Source organism: Stigmatopora nigra, chromosome 18 (genome assembly GCF_051989575.1).
Source record: "Stigmatopora nigra isolate UIUO_SnigA chromosome 18, RoL_Snig_1.1, whole genome shotgun sequence".
NCBI lineage: Eukaryota > Metazoa > Chordata > Actinopteri > Syngnathiformes > Syngnathidae > Stigmatopora > Stigmatopora nigra.
In genome coordinates this window covers 5,905,998-5,923,230 of record NC_135525.1, presented here as the reverse complement: position 1 = coordinate 5,923,230, position 17,233 = coordinate 5,905,998, and the positions used below count along the sequence as shown (strand labels likewise).

Here is a 17,233-nt window from a genome sequence, read left to right as displayed (position 1 = left end):
TTTTAAACTCGAGCGATCTCGAGCCATGTGTCCACATAAAGAGATCATTCCATTGATTGGCACCAGAAAGCACGCCGAAAGCACGCTGTCCAATTTGGGTGGTGCATTCTGGGAGATGTAGTCTGCAAGATTTTTTTGCATGTCAATGTTGATCCCTTTTGACATAGAAGTTTAAAAAAACTGGCATTAGAATCAATATGGAAAATAAAATGAATTAAATGTTTATTCATAGGAATACAACAAGATACTTTAAATTATTTGTTTTAACAATATAAAAGGCATTATGCTTTGGATAGGCATCTACTTAAACAACACCATTGCTGTCAATGGCAGCCAATGGGTGAAAATGTAGTTGAAGAGAAATGTATAGATTCTGTTTGACAAGGTTTCTTGGTTTGACTTCCGGTTGTTGCAAAACCATTCAAAAACAAGATCATCGGTGCATCACACTGCAATTCCACCAAAACCCGACTCTCATCTCCAATCTTCTAATCTATCCATCTTCAACACAAATGTCATCTTTTGTGGTTATTATTTTTTCTTTTCTTGGAGAAAGTTACTGGAAATCCTTGATAAAACCTTCCTGATAATATCTGTGATAACAACCAACCTTATATCACTTTTTTCTTACCTTTGGGAGAATTTTACATTAACTGCAAATGCCATTTTTATTGCGATAGTCACGGTAATGTGACTGAACTGTCGATAAAAATCCTATTTTAATATTTTTCTGGAGAAATGTGACAACTTAAATTTACACAGCAGAATAGCGGAGTCTGTTAAGTGGTCACAATGGAGCGAACGCTTGAAGTTAATGATTTCCAATGATTACTTTGTACACCAACGCTTGTCATGGTGTTGTTCACTCGGGTTTATTGATTAGTTACCAAGTTTACTTGCCGCTAACAACCTATTATCTGGAGACTCCATTGGCTGGTATTTTTCTCCAAGTGCTCCAAGTTTAAATGGATTAGACATCTATTACCGCTAATAGATCTAGAAAATAAATTAAAAAAAGAGTACATATGAAATAATAGTAGCAAATACAAGGGTAATTATTACAGAATAATCATGAATAATGAAAACAATAAACACAAAGTACAACATTTGAAAGAAAAACTTATGTATTGCCATTGAACTAGTCAGAATTCATTATTCATACCATCCTTCGCAGTCAAAATGGATTTGACACCTATAGATATCAATGGCAGCCAAATAATTAACAAATTCACAGCCAAAACTACAAGTTCAATTAGTTTAACATTCATCAGCATCAATGAAAGTGAAGTTAAACTGGATTTGGATGGAGATCATTCAATGCCATCATCTCCCAGTCCAAACAAGTTGGACATCTACGTCCATCAATGGCAATGAAACAAGATCATTGGTTTTCTCCCTTATTTAAAAACATCACAGCATGCTTAAACCCACACAAACAATATTTTCTCCTTTGAACTTGCCCACAAAAATGAAGAATTAGGAAGGCAAGAACAATGCTTTGCAGCCACATATGTTGCCACAAAGGCACATTTCTACAGCGGCATATACTCAAAAGCTTTGGCATGCTTTGTGTACGCCGCTGCAGTGTTAAAAAATGCAAACCCCATCAAAGACTTCCCTTGCCTCTTCTTCAGCTTCCATGCAAAATCTGATGAAAGGCTTGCTCTATTTTTAGAAACATGATTCTCAACATGTTTCCAGTGCACATTTGGACATAGGAGGAGATCCGTTTAGCCGGGAGGGGGAACACCTGTGCAAAAGTCTACACTTGAATTAGTGGACATCCCTTATGCAAATTTACCACTGCCCGGCAACCCAATCCAAACAATAAGAGTTACTAGTAGTGCATATTTTATGAGTATATTAATGTAATGATTAATCCTGTCCTAAAACTGGACAAAATATACATATATTTACGTAATTAATGGTTTTTGGGTGCTACTGTGTGATGATGTATCACAACAATGAATTATTTTAGTAAGATTCACTACTTTCGCACATTTTATGAATATATTCAGATTAATCTATGAGCTAGAAATGCAAAATATTAATTTCCATATCACAAATTGCCAATGGGAAAATTAAATGTTGTATTGTTAACCCCACTACAATACAGGAAACTATAGTTATTACTAATGTACATATAATGACTAAATATTTCAAACAATAGCTGCAAGTTACTACTAGCATAGATTTTATGATTATATATTAATTTAACAATGGATTGCTGATTTAGTACTACAAACTAAGTTTAATAGCTATATGTTTAATTGCTTTTTTAAGATAATCTTAGTGTTATTTTGCGATGATTAGAACTCAACAATAAAAACACTAACAAATACTTTCAAAAATTAATATATGACCTGGATTTAAAACAATAACAACATTCATTCCCACCAAGTAAATTGCCAAGAGAATTAGTAAACAAATGCAGCAAAACAAACTACATCTGTTTAAAAGAAAAAGAAAGAAAAAAAGCGAATTACTTCTTTTTTTTTTGCCAAACCATAGGCAGATGTGTACAAAGTCATATTTGGCTTCAACACAAAAATAATCAGTCTGCTTTCTAGGAAGAAACAGACAGAAAAATCAGAATATAGATTGAAATTAAAAATGTTTTTAAACGGTTCATGTCACTCTGCTAATCAAACAACATAACTCCTAAACACAAATAGACTCATTTTGCATATTCTTTTGCAGAAAATGAGAAATAGTCCACGCTCTATAAGGGCTGATTAATTCCCTTTTTAATCGCGCCAAGTTTGCTGGCGCACGGAAAGCATTTTGGAAGAGAATAAAAGCGCCTTCTATTTTTTTTTTCTTCCGCTGGAAATAAACAACAGCCCCCCCAAAAAATGTCTTCCTTTCGCTGACACAGCAATGGCAATCACGGTCAAACGCGGGAAAGAGCTTCCTCTCCCGCCAATCAATAATTGGGGCAAAATGCTAAGTCGAGGCCCGCTGATACGCCGTCTGGTTTCATCGATCCATTTGGAAAGATTCGGAGTGGGGGGTTAAAAAGGATTGAAGACTGACGGACACAATGTCAAGCACTTGTTTTCTACCATTGGTGGTAGTAGACGGCCAATCTAGTTTGAATCTGAAGTGAAAATGATTTAGAATTCAATCAATGGCAACTAATAATATGAAAAAAGGGTAAATTGATTTTTTTTTTCATTTTATCTGACATTATTGGTCAATACATACATATAATGAAGTATATTTTGTAATAGAATGTAACTTGTCACTGTAAATTGTAGAAATTTAAAAAAAATCAAAATACTGCTTTGTAGAATTTCACAATATTTGGGGGCAAAAATGTGATACTTTTTGGGGATTAGGGGCTATTTTTATCAGGATTTTGCAGAAATTCTCCTAATTTTTTTTCTTCAAATATCCATTGAAAAAGATAAAACATTCCTTTTTTAGAAGATTTTTTTTCTATTTCCAAATGGAGTTTTAACATAAAACTACTGAACTAATTGTAGGAGGTCAAGCAAACGTTTTAGGGGGTGATATTTTGGGCCACTTTATCAAAACATACATTTCAAAAGATAATTTGACAAAATTTTGTAGCAAAAATCAATTGCAAAAAAAAAATTAAGCTAAATAAATACCCTATTGATTATATTGTTGCAACCCTCACTGTCAATGGGCATCTATCACTATCAACTACTGATACATGTTTGCCGCAGTTCAATTCGATCTAGTGGGAATCCATCATGTGCTCGGTGGGTGACCTGGGAATCTTCTATGCTCTTGATTATTTATGATCGGCACATATTCAATTGGAACAGCGAGTTGTCGTTGCTGATGAATTATTGAAATAACGACATGATCCATTAAGAAGAGAGAACAGGGTTAGCTGAAGACATGTATCATGTATGTACTATGAGAATGAATGCAAGCAATCAAGCTGAGATTTTTTTTTTATCCTATAAAAAGGGTCTTGTAATTTTTGAAAGACAACGTATGGAACTTTTTTTTCCTGTATTTTTGGGTTGTATTTGAATGCAACACACTCCAGTTTGTTCACAATTGCTTGATGCATTGAGAGCAGCTACAAGTAGTCAATGTTTCTGGAATAAAATTTGCATTGGCAAAATTATGATGTCTTTCTGGGGTGTATAACTTATTGGCACCGACTGATATTTGCTGCCCTCTTCTGGAAAATCTGCCTTTCCATTACAATTTTTTTCTGAAAGCATCAATAGATGTTTTGGTGTTTATTTATAGGGGTACTTTATCATACCAAAATTACTGTACCACTGTACATTATGACAAAGAAGGAAGAAAATGTCCTTCTAAATAGTTGCTTGGAATCCTATAATTGAATCTGTCGTAAAATACACAAAATGTCAATTCTATCTTACCTCTCCCTCATGTATTCATATAAGAAAAACTACTTTTGAATGCCAATCTCCACCTAAACAAATATTTTGCAATGATATCAGATCATCATAAGGAAAAATACCAGAAAATAGGACGAATAATCAAATTTGAACGACGACCTGCTATAAATTTCAAAGAATTATGCACATAATTGGACAACTACTATATATATAGAAATGAACAATACAAATCTTACCTGTGACTGAAGACCAGTAATGGTATGCCACTTTCCACCCATGTAGAAAAACACTAAAAGAGGACAAATATGACACATGACAACAGCGAACTTGAAAAATATTGTATATATGCACATCCTTTTTAAAAAAACAAAAACAACAAAATTACATAACCATTTGCTAACAAACTATTTGGCTACCACTGACCGCGCTAGACATACAATCCATTTCACGGATTAAACGTCTAAGGCCGCCAATGCTTGCAAAAAGGTGAAAACAAATCTTCCATTTCAGCCCTTTCAACGGCGAATACGCCGAAAAAACATCAACAACAATAATAATAATAAATATGAAATCTGGACATGAAGTGCAACAAAAGCGGCACTGGTGCATGCTGGGAAGCTCATCTACTAACTAGCATCTAATTGGCTTCCAGTCAGAAATTCACAAACATTGTCTCTCTGTCTAGTGGGGGGTGTCCCGGGCCCCTCGTTTCCCTCATGACGGCCAGCCCAATCAGTACTTATTGATCCCGAACAGACGGACGCCGTGCAGCTGTGGAAGCTTGGGAATAAGCACGGTGAGCAGCGACACCGTGTTGACGACGAAGTGCACCCGGTCGTATTTTGTGTAAAAGCTGGTGAGGATGTACCTGTGCGACATATTGAAATACTTTAGCCAAAAAAAAAAAAAAAAAACAAACAGACGTAATGTAAAAAATTGAATTGTTTACTTACAGAACGATAGGGGTGATGGTGAGAAACTTGCGCGAGGCAGTGAACTGCACACCATAGTCCATTTGTTCCCAATGCGTGAGGAGGCGGGCCTTGCCTTGGTCGGGGGTCTCGAAGGGCGTCCCTTTGACGGTGTGCAGGAGCAGGTACATGCACTGTGACAATGGAAATAAATAACATCTAAAAAGATTGAACAATACATTTTTTTGGATGATAAGTCGCTATTATTTTCTCTGAGGCTTTAGGAACAAAGCAGTTAATCAATAGAGCATCATTGTTGTATAGTTCATTTTTCTCTTTGTCATGGTAACGTTGCCATATTAGGTGAAATCAGTCTTTAAATACTAAATGCTCTAGAAGTGGTGCCCGATACATTACAACCACTTGAGGATAAAACGAGGTTTTTGAGATTTAAATTGAAAGGACAATACAAAGTGCTACAATAAAGCTGCTATGCTATTTGGAGGCAGGTGCAAGTGCGGAATTCACTTCAATATGAAGTATGCAATAGCCTACCAGATTGTGGATTAGATTAGTGAGGGTCCACACGACGGGCACGCTGGCAAATGGGATGCTGAGCAGGATGACGTGCAGCAGGCCGATGCCCAGAATGTACGACAGCCACATGCCGCGGCTGTTCATCACACGCGTGTTGGGGTTGACCTCGCTGTGTGCCGTACCCACGTTCATGGTGGAGACACCGGCTGCCACCTAAATAGTAAGGAGAAAAAAAATACATTTCATTCAGCAAAGTGCAAGTGTAGAGCACATTTGAGTTTGTCAGGCATGCCAAAGGCAATCAGAAAATATTCTGATTAAAAAGGATAAGGATTTTTTTTTACCTACCACTGTGGTAATGATCATTATGGCAATTGTGTTGCAATTAACAGATCCGAAGACAGCATTTATGGTGAATGACGTAAGGTACTAAAGTTAACATCGTGACCTCTGACCCGGATATTAAGAAAGTAATAAACAATAAGCAATTTGGAACTTGTCAACAAGTTGTTAATATTGGGACAGAGTCCAATCACATTACATATTGGACAACAATGGCCCCAGCACCAACCTGAGTAGGTTCCAATAGTCCGTTATCCCGGCGTCTGTCTTGGCGTGGATCTCGCTTACGGAACAACGGTTGGCATCTTTGCAGTGCCCACAGCGAAGCCCTTTAAAATTATAAACAAAATCACCGACAATATGTACATACGAGCGCTTTTTCTCTGTCGTCTTTCCACAGCAGCTGACAACACGACTCCGTTTAGCAGTTTGACGTCATCTCTGTGCGCCCCCGCGCCGCGGTCAGATTGGCCTCTATTGTCCCGCCCTGCACTCTTTCGTGATTGGTCCTAGGGTTAGGGTTGGTCCTCGTGTCACGTTCAACCCTAAGCCAATCACGATGGAATTTGAAAAGAATCTGCGGAAACGACTCGTTCAGTGGGTTGGCCTATTGCTGCTCTACGTCAGCAGGACCACCATATTTGGTGTGGAAAACATGACAATTTTGCAGAAATATTTTGGGACATTTCTCATACACTAAAGCAAATGATTTCAAGCGCATTGTAGTGTACGGGTTAAATTTGGCTCACCATTTTGAGGTACGACGCCATTGTTCTGGAGGTAACCTGAGTTTGACTGTACACCTGTCTGCATCATCTGTGTAAAATGTTTAGCTCTCAGGTTCACACTTGATCCTGGCACACAAAGAGAGAACTGGTCCAACCTTGCTGTAGGGCAAGAAAGAAGAAAAAAAAACAACAACAAAAGATGAGTGACAGCTGATAGTCTCCTTGCAACATCAAAGATCAACTGTGTCATGTTCCAGATAAACTCCACCCACTGTACTAATTCAGGCCCGCAGTAGCCTGAGGCCAAAGGTCGGCTGTGTTCTGATGGTATGCGATGTCATGTGACACCTGCACCCGCAAACAGTTCGGTATGCCTCGGGCAATGTGCAAAGTTGCAGATCTGAGTTTACATACTTGTCAACTTGTACATTTTACACGTATTTTATACGTTTTTTTACCATTTCAAATCATGTACGCCGTACACCGACTTTGGTATGGGGATTTTAATTTTTTTTTTTTTAGAAACGATTTACCGCGGGGAAACATGCGTCGTACAGTGTTTGTACAGTTTTTGGGGGGGTTTGTACGGGGAATCATATTCATTTATAAGGGCAGTTATTGGCAGAGGTTGACAGGTATGAAGTATCATTTAAATGTCTCTAGAAGTAAAAAACAAACACCAAAGTGCATGTCACCATAATGTTCATAATGTGCAATTCTACTGTATTTTAAAGGATTAAAGCCCAACCAAAAAGTATTCACAGCTTCCCCCACAGACGTTAGGATGAATACAAGTAAGTATGAAAGCCCAATCAACATTAAACAGAAACAAAAAATACATATATTTTTTTTCTATTGTCTTTCTTTACACATGAATTACTCACTAGTGGCCTTTTCTGCAACATATGCATGCAATTGCAATAACAATAATGTATAGATCCTGTAAAAATATCTTCACTGGCGTGGTTTGTTTTGAACTATTTTACCAGCAGATGTCATCAACGGCCCAACCTCAACAGTCAACTGGAAATGTTGGGAAAAGACGTAGTCTACATTAATATTTAGTACACCAACCAAAATTTAACATTGACAATTTTGAAGATTTGATTACTACAAATAAGATAACAACAAATACTTATTCTAATTACTTGATTCTTACAGAAGAAAATTGCAGTTATTGTACTTCCGGCTAACCCCACAAAAAGTGACTAAATGTTAAACATTACCTGTCCTGCTTGTGAGCCCTAAAAGACCACTGGCGTACGCCCCTGCGTATCCGCGAGACGAGGGAGACGGGGGCAGGGGGCACTCGTGACCCGGGCCAGGTTGTGATGTGACAGCGGCCTTGGCTGGAAAAGGCCTATGATGCAGGGAGTCCATTATTGGGCCTAGAGGAAGCGGAGGATTAGAACAGCAAAGAATTTCAATAAAAGAAGTGTCTGTTTCAGGGTCTGGGGAGGGGCCCCGGGACGGTGAGGTGGTATTGGGGGGGTGGCAGGGGTCCCCCTTATTGTCCCAACAGTGATTGAGAGCCAAAGGAGGGGAGTGGGTTGGCATTGTTGTGAAGGTGCTGCTTATTAGGGGGAATGGCTGATGAGGGGGGTGGATGTTATGCTGGGATGAGGGAGGAGAGGCTTGGGGGGGCTTCAGGGCCTTTTGGGGGTGGGCTGTTGACTCTTCATCTTGTGTGAACAAAGTCTGTGGCATGTAGCCCCCTTCTGTCCCGCTGTCCTGGACCCCCTTGTTTACGAGTGCCGTGAAACCCCCCCTCAACGACACCAACCTGCACCGCCGCACTTTGTGGGGCTTAAGTGGCCTTTAATTAGGACGCTTCAGTGTCCGGCTCAAGAGTGGCCCACCATTCCCCCAGAGACACACACACACATACACAAATATACACACAGAGAGGGGATGGAGTGTTTGCTGCTCTCATGAAAAGGGGTTCTTTTGGACCACGAGTTCTTGTCCCCTTTTGTACCTCCTGACAAAAGGGCTAGATATGATCCCCCACAAACACTTCCAGGACATGTCGTGGGGTAATCCCACAAAGGCAAAAGAAAATATGTATTAAAATTGATTAAAAACTCAGATTTAATTAAAAAAATGTGAGTTAAGTGACTATTTTTGTTAACTGAAAAAAATAGAGCATATTTTGCATCCCATAGGCCACAATATTAATAACTATGGCCGATATGACCCCAAATTTGATGTCCAAATATTATAATGGCAAGTTCAATCATAATTATACATATATAGTTTTAAAACTAATTATTATTATGTTGTAATTTCTAAAAGGAAGTTTGTCATGAAATGGATAAAGTGATTGCATTTTGGGATGTAGGGTCAAAGGTCAGAAATATGTTAGTGTTTAAGATAACTCAATAATAATGTAGGAATTATTATCAATCTTGCAATATGAAACAAAAGATGTGATTACACTATTTATTGCATAATAATGTCAAAGGTCACAGAGGTCAGAAAAGGAAAGTCATAATGTGTTGATAATAGATTAGATTAATTAGATGAAAAGGTCACAGAGGTCACAATTATGGTGATGCATTCAATTCGGGTCTTCGTGGTGGTCTTTCTTAGTTTGTTGTTTTTATATAATTTATTTTATATCTGAATAGATTTATGGATTACTCAAAGGATTATAAAAAATAAAAATAAAAAGACACTGGCTGTTTTAATTGACATGACGTATTATTCTGGACAACTTTTAGTCCACGTGCTATCTCGGCCATGTTGGCATGCTGCATCATTGATATCAATCAAATGACTCATAGTCATCATGTCATGTGATTTACGAGCAACATAAAATGTAATACTAGCCGACACTGCATCCAATCAGATCCAAGTTATTTTAGAGAAGAAAAGCTAACAGCCTTGCCCAAAAAAATGTACTCAACACTCCATCTGACATCTTTTTTGTAGCATTTTTTCTCTACCAAAATTAGGAAATAACATAAAAAATATAACATAGTTTTTGCTCATTTTTAAACTAAAAAATGTCAATTAAAAATATTTTTGCAGCTTTTTAAATCAATATAGAGTCAAAAAAAGGACACTTGTTAGGTCACCTGTACCAAACTGTTAAAAAAGCTTCAAAGCATCCCAACCTATTGTCATTTTTCCTACATAGTTTCACTATATATCTAATTTTAACCCATGGTATGCCATATATTAAAAATTTGTTATCACGACTCGACAAATTCCTTATATAATTTACAGTATTCCACCCAAAAAAGCCAATTCCGATGGCGAGTTTATCGACAAAATGAGTCATTTCGGGCCGTCCTTTGTACACGGGGGGGCTTACGTGCCTGAAAGGAAGCGAAGACGACTGAAAAAAAAAAAAAGAACGTCGGCAATAAAGCGCAAAGATGGCAGGGAATGGGAGGGGGCCTCAGGCGTGTTCACAAAGTTTGTGGCTACAGCTCAGTGTGTGTTGATAGCCTCCTAATCCGGGTTTTATTGGCTGCCTGTGTCCAGTCATGCTGTTGGAAGGAGTCGGGAGGGAGGACCGTCCGGGAGGGGGGGGTCAACACATGTCCTCCTTTGTGCTAATACGCTGATTAGGCCTGAGAAAGGGCCGGACCTACTTACGGCCTTTCTCAGGTCACCGTAGAAACCAGCTCGGTAGGGGACCTCATTGACACCTCCCTCTCGAGTCACCCTCCCCTGGCAGTGTGCCCCCCCCCCCCCCCAAAGTGCGCATCGAGGCAGAGGCCAGCAGTGTGCGAGTGCGTTAAAAGGCGACAATTGGCTGCGACGTTCTTGACCTTAACCGCCGCGGCCGTTTCCAGCCGCGCTGGCTCGGTGCGGGGAAACACGCTTCCAGTGTTGTCGTTTGTCCGACCGCAAGCCGCCGGGCCGGGCCCCGCGCTCGTCAATCAAAGCGTCGTCGTGTCGCATTCCCCTCGCGTGGAGATGGTCGTCCAAAAACGAGCCCAACGCTGAGCTCGGCACATTTCTGATGCTGTCGTAATAACGCCACAATGCCGCCGGTGGTGATGGAAAACAGACCTGCTCAAGTGACACATGGACATCCAGGGAGGGACCACCACATTATGTAGCCCACTACAGAGGCAGGTTCTATTGGTTGTTCCCCTATAACACGCCAAAACTAACAAAAAGTCCCTTTAACTTGACCAACCATGAACAGTACCATGAAATGCCATTAAAAAGTCACAATTTCCTATTAAAACTTAACTGGAAAGTGAACTTTCCTTCAATACAATGAAATACCAACCAAAAAGCCAACTATGCAACTAAAGCAGGGAGTTCAACCTGTGTCAGGGGCCATATTAATGCCAACTAGATCTCATATAGGCCAAACCAGTTTATTTTTGGCCTAAAAAGTGAACTAACTTGCCATCATTTACTTAAGTAGAAGTCAATGGCTCTGAAATATGAGCATCCATAGCCAGTTTAAGTTAACTGGACATCTATCACAAAGTTTGAGACCACCTACACTAGCAAATCTCATATATTAAACCAGTACCAAAAACCCACCCTTAATATAACCATAACTTTCATTCAATCCATTTAAAAAATAAAACCCTGGTGGTAATTGTAACCCAAAAACGGCATTAGAGCCCAAAACCACTGTAAGGGGGAACAAAAAAATCTAACCAAAACCAACAGAAAGTTGTAAACTGAACCAAATAGAACACAAACCTCACATTTAAAACAAACCAATCCTCATAGCCAGAACCAGTATCACCAAAAACATATTTTCTGGATCGGAATCACTTGTTAACAAACCCAAGACACACATTATCATTCAATAGACAGAATCAATTAGGTTAATACTTCTCTGCCATATTTCCAATAGTGTCGAAATCCACACATGCCAGAAATGTGCACCAAACTTTGAGTTGATCGAAGAAACTCGATTCGACGGCTACATTTTTCCAACGTTCCATTTTTAGGGATAGTCAAAATATATTTTTACTTCAATGACAGTTTTTAGGCAAGCTCAAGTCCACAAAAAGGCGATCCATTGTTGGAATTTCAAGACATTCCAAGAAAAACGACCCACTTTCCATTCAATTTCTCATTTATTTCATAAACCAAATACCGAACATAGCCTGGGAAATTGTCGCGTTATTAACTAACATTAATTTGTTGCCAGACCTCCTAGCTCAAATAGATTGGACGTCTACAACTGACAAACTTAACATAACGATAATAAGAAACTTCCATTCAATCACTATTTTGCGTACCACTAGAGGGAGCTCACATACCATTACTTGTACTCATGTGCACTTTCCGAACAATTATTTTAGACGACAAACTCCCAATAGGAAGTGACATAAATCTCATTCTCTGGCATGTGACGGGACATCCAGCCGTCTGGATGTCCCACCACCACCTCTCCTTTGATACTCGCTATCTTGTCGGTATTCATACCGATCAGTTTCCTCACATCTAAATCGGAGTACTACAGGCCCATCCATCACAAGACCCCCCTATCCCCCCCTAACCATCAGAATGACAATGGTGCTGATGTAAAAAAAAAAAAAGCATCGCCTTTGGGCCGCGCCGACTTTATGGCTTTATTGCAGCCCCCCCCCACCCCCAAGGAGGGCGGGCAACAATTTGGAAAATTCACTGTAAGCCCACGCCCACTTTTTCGCTGGCGTGCGTCAACCTGCGCCCCACCGTCCGATATCCGGATCAATTAGTCGGGTAGCAACATTTTTTTTTTTTTTTGGGTGGGGGGGACAAGTTACCTTCTTGAGGCGACACGCCCACTCTGAGAACGAGCGGAGTGGGGGGGTTGAGGGGGTGATTGACAGATGGGAAGGAATAATAATTTTTTTTCGTAACCTAAGGCCATGTCTTGTGATTGGCTTGCCAGCTGACATCAACCAAAACCCCTCCGCCCCCCCAATTCACCTCCCTATTCTTGCCCTCCCTCCCATTTAATATTGGGCCTGTGGATGAGGCATCCTAAGGGAGAAAAAATTGTGGTGAGAGGAAGACATCTACCTTAGGGAAGAAGAACAAGGAGAAGAAGAAGAAGAAGAAGAAGAAGAAGAAGAAGAAGAAGAAGAAGAAGAAGAAGAAGAGGGAGGGAAAGAAGAAGAAGAGGAGCGTCCCTCACAGGAGCCTCACACACTTTTCTTGGCCCGACGCGAACAACAGGACGCTTCTTCTTCTTTGCGACATTTTTGGTCTGATTTTTTAGAAAGTGGAGCTTCCATGCGTTGAAGCTTTCCTGAGCAAGCTGGCCTCATGGATTTGTACCTGATTGGATATTTGTTGTGCGTGTGGCTGTGCGGCGAGCGGGTGCTGGGAGGTTATCCCATTTGGTGGTGAGTACGCCGGGACGCCAAAATGGTAACGAAGACAGGGACGGGGGGGAATTTTTTTTTAAAAAAGGCCTATGTCGTTGATGGGGTCGGATTTGGCTGGGGACGGCTTTGGAATTAAAATGGATGCAGGGTGCATGGAAAGTTGGGAGTTTGGATATAATTTGGAAAAACGTCACAATGGCGTCAAAGTTGAATCGAGTAGGGAATTGGAAGTCAACTCTAGTAGATGACACGAGGAATGAAGACAAAATAATAAAAGCTGGAATGAGAAAATACTAATAAAAATGAAATTTAAAAAATATGTATATATATAAATATTAAAAACCAATTTTTCTTCCAAGTTTGTAATGAGATACTAAACTTAAAGAACACTTAAAAAACAAAAACCGAATGACAGAATAGTTACTTATTTCTAAGTCTGAAAATAAGTTTAAATGATCTTTTGGATTTAAAAGCATTTATTAAAATGCAACATTCAATTAGAAAATAATGCTTTTTAAAATGTTTTGTATTTTTTTCAAGAATAAATTAAAATAACTTTCAAAAGATCAAATTTACATACATTTAAATTTATTTCTGACTTTTCTGTGATAAATATCCCTGCCCTTGTTTTCCTATATGAATACAAATCTCCACTTTCATCCAATAACAGAATAAATGAAAACATTGGCAACATAATATGCACAATGTACTTATTTCTACCTCCTTGGCTACCATTGACAGCACTAAACGCCCAATCCAATTTGACTGGGAGGGATGGCAAAGATCCTTCGCTTAACTTAAACGTGTTTGGAAAAACCCCATTGGAACTAGAACCCGCAAAAAAAGTCCAAAAACGAGCTTGCGCCAAAACAATTTGGCTTCAGGCTTGGTTCTATCCACGACTTACCTTCCATAATCCTGCTGAACTTTTCAGCGAAGATTTGGAAGGACGTCTTCTAGCGGACAGAAGCGAGGGAGCGTGTGACAAAAGCAATCTGGCGCGACCTTCGCGACTTGTCAACGCCACTCCTCGTTCGGTAGCCCAAACGAGCATGTGGCTCCGTTTAGCGCCACGGCGGTCGCCAAAGCGCTCCGCCATGCCTGCACGCCCACTGCTGGCCGACATCGGGATTGACGCACGCTAGAACCACAAAGCGACTGGGTTTGCTGACCCGCGGCTTGCGGTGTCGTATTCCCGAACAAAGCGCGTGGGCGCCTTTGATTGGGGCTGACAAATTTTCAACGGCGTGGCTCCAGGTGACGGCGCAGGTGCTGAGGAACGGCTGTCGTCGAGGCCGCCCCCTCGACGTCAAACGAGTTGGGTTTCAGCAGAAGAGCCCGGCGGGCTTGGCTGGCCGTAAATTGTCAGGGAGAAGCGATATGCGCATACTGCAAGCATTCAAGCAGGGAGCGCTAATCAGGAGGCTTTGGAGAGTCAATTGGCCTCGTAAATTCAAGAATGCTGCAGGGAAACAGACGACGATGGGCTCCAAACTCACTCTACGCAAACACAACAAACATTGAGAAGCCCAAATATAACTTTGCAATCCATTTTTTTTCCAAAAGCGGAATCCTAGAAAGGCTGTTTTTATAACAGCCGTGTTAAACGTAGGTTTTGTTCAAAGACTGACAATTAGATGGTTCTTTTGCAGTTTGAATAGTCAAAAAGCACCGAAATCTGATTCTGGTAGTTTCATATCATATCTGTGTGACGTCTTCGTTGTCAATCAACTTTAATGCTAATGGATGAAACCAAATATAATTTTTCTTTTGGACTATATAGGCAAAAAAACAGACTTCCGCCTAAGCACCCAAATTCAAAGCATTGCCATATTAGCTATAGCGCTCACAATACTTTTGTGTTATCCCTCTTAATCTCATCATATTACCTACCCAGCCATTTGACTTAGCCTCATTTGTTGTCAAGTCATCACACCCAAAAAAAATCTGACCTCAGTGACCTTTAACCTCAAAACCTCTAAATTCTTCAGTTTTCCCAATAGAAAAATCACAATAACTTCTTCATTAAACTGCATTAATGAGCTGAATTATATTTGTCTCCTTAACCATTGCCTTCTCCTGACGTCCAATCATTTAAACTACAAGGACAGACAATCAATGCTTATTAAGTCAGTCCAATTGACGACATTCATTCACTGTTTCATGGCTTCTAATTTACACAAAATGTCATGTTTATCTACAAAAAGATGTTGTTTCTGGGAGGGACTTGATGTCTGACAATGAAAAGGTCATTTTTTCTCCCAAATCTGAAAGTAAAGCTGAAATATTCACACACCCACACACACACATTACTAGTGTGACCCCAAACAGCTTAAATGGAGCTGAAGAGTCCATCTCCGGGTCTCAGGAATGTCATTATCTGACAGGCTGACCCCCCACACGTCCACTCAAAAAACTTCCAACTCTTCAATCTTGGAGGGATCACTTTAAATGATTCCCAGTGCGACCGCTCTGTGTGAAAGGGTTGAGGATGTCGCGCTGTTATTCGCAGACAGAAAACCAAGAGACGGCGCTAGGAAGCCCAGGGATGGAGGGGTCAAAGTTCACTTTTTTGGGGGGAAAAAAGCAACACTTTTTGATCCGTGTGATGTAAGCAGGTGCATTTCAGATGGAACAAAAATACTTTTTTGGGGGTCTACTTTACTTATGATGGTAATACCTGCCAATTTTTATGTTGCTAATAGGAATTAAATTTCAGGGCTGAATTTTCCTCTAATTTAAATGACACAAAATTAGAAAAATAAACAAAATGGCTTACCTTGTGTGTCTTCTCAGGGATTGGTTCAAGATTTTTGGTGCATAGTCTTGATAGTCAACCATATTAAATTTCCTGTGGATACATAAAACTATTGTCAGGATTTTTTTCAATCATTAAAAAACTTGTATTTGCTTACAGTATTTATAATATGACTTGTACAAAACAAAATGGCCCATGATATTTTAGTCATAGATTTTAGAAAATCGTTTGTAGGTGTTTGCATGACCAGCGAATTTTATAAATTGGCAAGTGAAACTGGCTTTGGAAAAGAATTGTGACGAAACAAAAATTGCATACTTCCTTTGTCTTTTCAGGCACCGGTTCAAAAAAGCTTTTTTTGTGGTTCTACTAATGGTAGGCATGTCTACAAATATTCATGTTGCTACGTGATACTAGCTTCAGGGGTTGTATTTAAAAATAAAATCATAAGGACTCCTAGATACGATTCAATGATTGTAATAAATCTACTTCAAAGCAAACAAAAAAATTGTAAGGTTACCATTGATAGAGATGACATTCAAATTTCACGTTGCTAAGTCAAATTTTCCCTCAGGCAGAATTTTCAGAAATGTAAGGAATCATGGAAACCGACCAAAATATGTATCCCTCAAATGGATACCCAACAATCCCTATTACCCAGCATGCCTTATGTTGAATTTTTAGGGGGAACTCCTTGTGATACATCTGCCAAATTTCATAAATTAAAATAAAACTCTATTTATGGGAAACTTTGTGTGTCAAAATCAACACAAAGCAGCAGAAACACGTTCAAAGCAGCCGAAATCTGTCCTGCCATCAAAGCCCAAGCATACGTGATGATCCAGTAGGAAATGACAAAGTAGACCACCAAAAAACTGACCCACCCGTTCAGCATGCATGGCTATTAGTGGTACTAAAAGACAGGCTAGGCCAGCTCCTCAAAGGGAAAAACCTCCAAAGCCCAAAGGCAACCAACTCATCACCACGGCACACACATTTAAAGTCTTCATTAGCTCGGCCATCTCACCTGCTGGAGCGATCATTATGAGCTAAAGGTCACATGGGACGACTAAAGGGGTGCATTGATCACACCTGTGCAATACATCTGGGTTGTTGTGACCCGGTCACACAAGGGCCGGCATACACATTGGCGATCTAAAATTGTACTATACATGATGAAGTCGTTTTGACCGAGTTCCCTTCGAAATTTCCCCATAATAAGTATCTGACTGTTAAAATCAAGATATACGCCAAGTATAAAATATATTGAACACATTAATCTAAATTAAAAAAAGATGCC

The 17,233-nt window shown here is 39.7% G+C and overlaps 2 protein-coding genes across 6 annotated transcripts in view; one reads left to right on the top strand and one right to left on the bottom strand.

Annotated features, from left to right (window-relative positions):
• Window positions 1-933: 933 nt before the first annotated feature.
• LOC144211377 (ORM1-like protein 3) overlaps window positions 934-17,233 on the bottom strand; it is a 19,955-nt gene continuing 3,655 nt past the window's right edge. Inside the window, exons 3-9 of one of the 5 annotated variants that reach the window (XM_077738563.1) lie at window positions 15,955-16,026; window positions 8,097-8,258; window positions 6,892-7,029; window positions 6,372-6,687; window positions 5,819-6,013; window positions 5,306-5,457; window positions 4,677-5,220 (exon numbers count right to left, since the gene is read on the bottom strand). In XM_077738563.1, the coding sequence (XP_077594689.1) occupies window positions 5,085-5,220; window positions 5,306-5,457; window positions 5,819-5,992 (462 nt within the window). In that variant the 5' untranslated portion in view covers window positions 5,993-6,013; window positions 6,372-6,687; window positions 6,892-7,029; window positions 8,097-8,258; window positions 15,955-16,026 and the 3' untranslated portion in view covers window positions 4,677-5,084. Of the gene's footprint in view, window positions 997-2,859; window positions 3,101-4,225; window positions 4,642-4,676; window positions 5,221-5,305; window positions 5,458-5,818; window positions 6,014-6,148; window positions 6,253-6,371; window positions 6,688-6,891; window positions 7,030-8,096; window positions 8,259-15,954; window positions 16,027-17,233 lie in introns of those variants that run through there. The other 4 variants (XM_077738564.1, XM_077738565.1, XM_077738562.1 and 1 more) reach the window with 4 other exon arrangements.
• wnt3 (wingless-type MMTV integration site family, member 3) overlaps window positions 12,962-17,233 on the top strand; it is a 14,760-nt gene continuing 10,488 nt past the window's right edge. Inside the window, exon 1 of the mRNA XM_077738566.1 lies at window positions 12,962-13,193. Coding sequence (XP_077594692.1) covers window positions 13,114-13,193 — 80 coding nt within the window. The 5' untranslated portion in view covers window positions 12,962-13,113. The remainder of the gene's footprint in view (window positions 13,194-17,233) is intronic.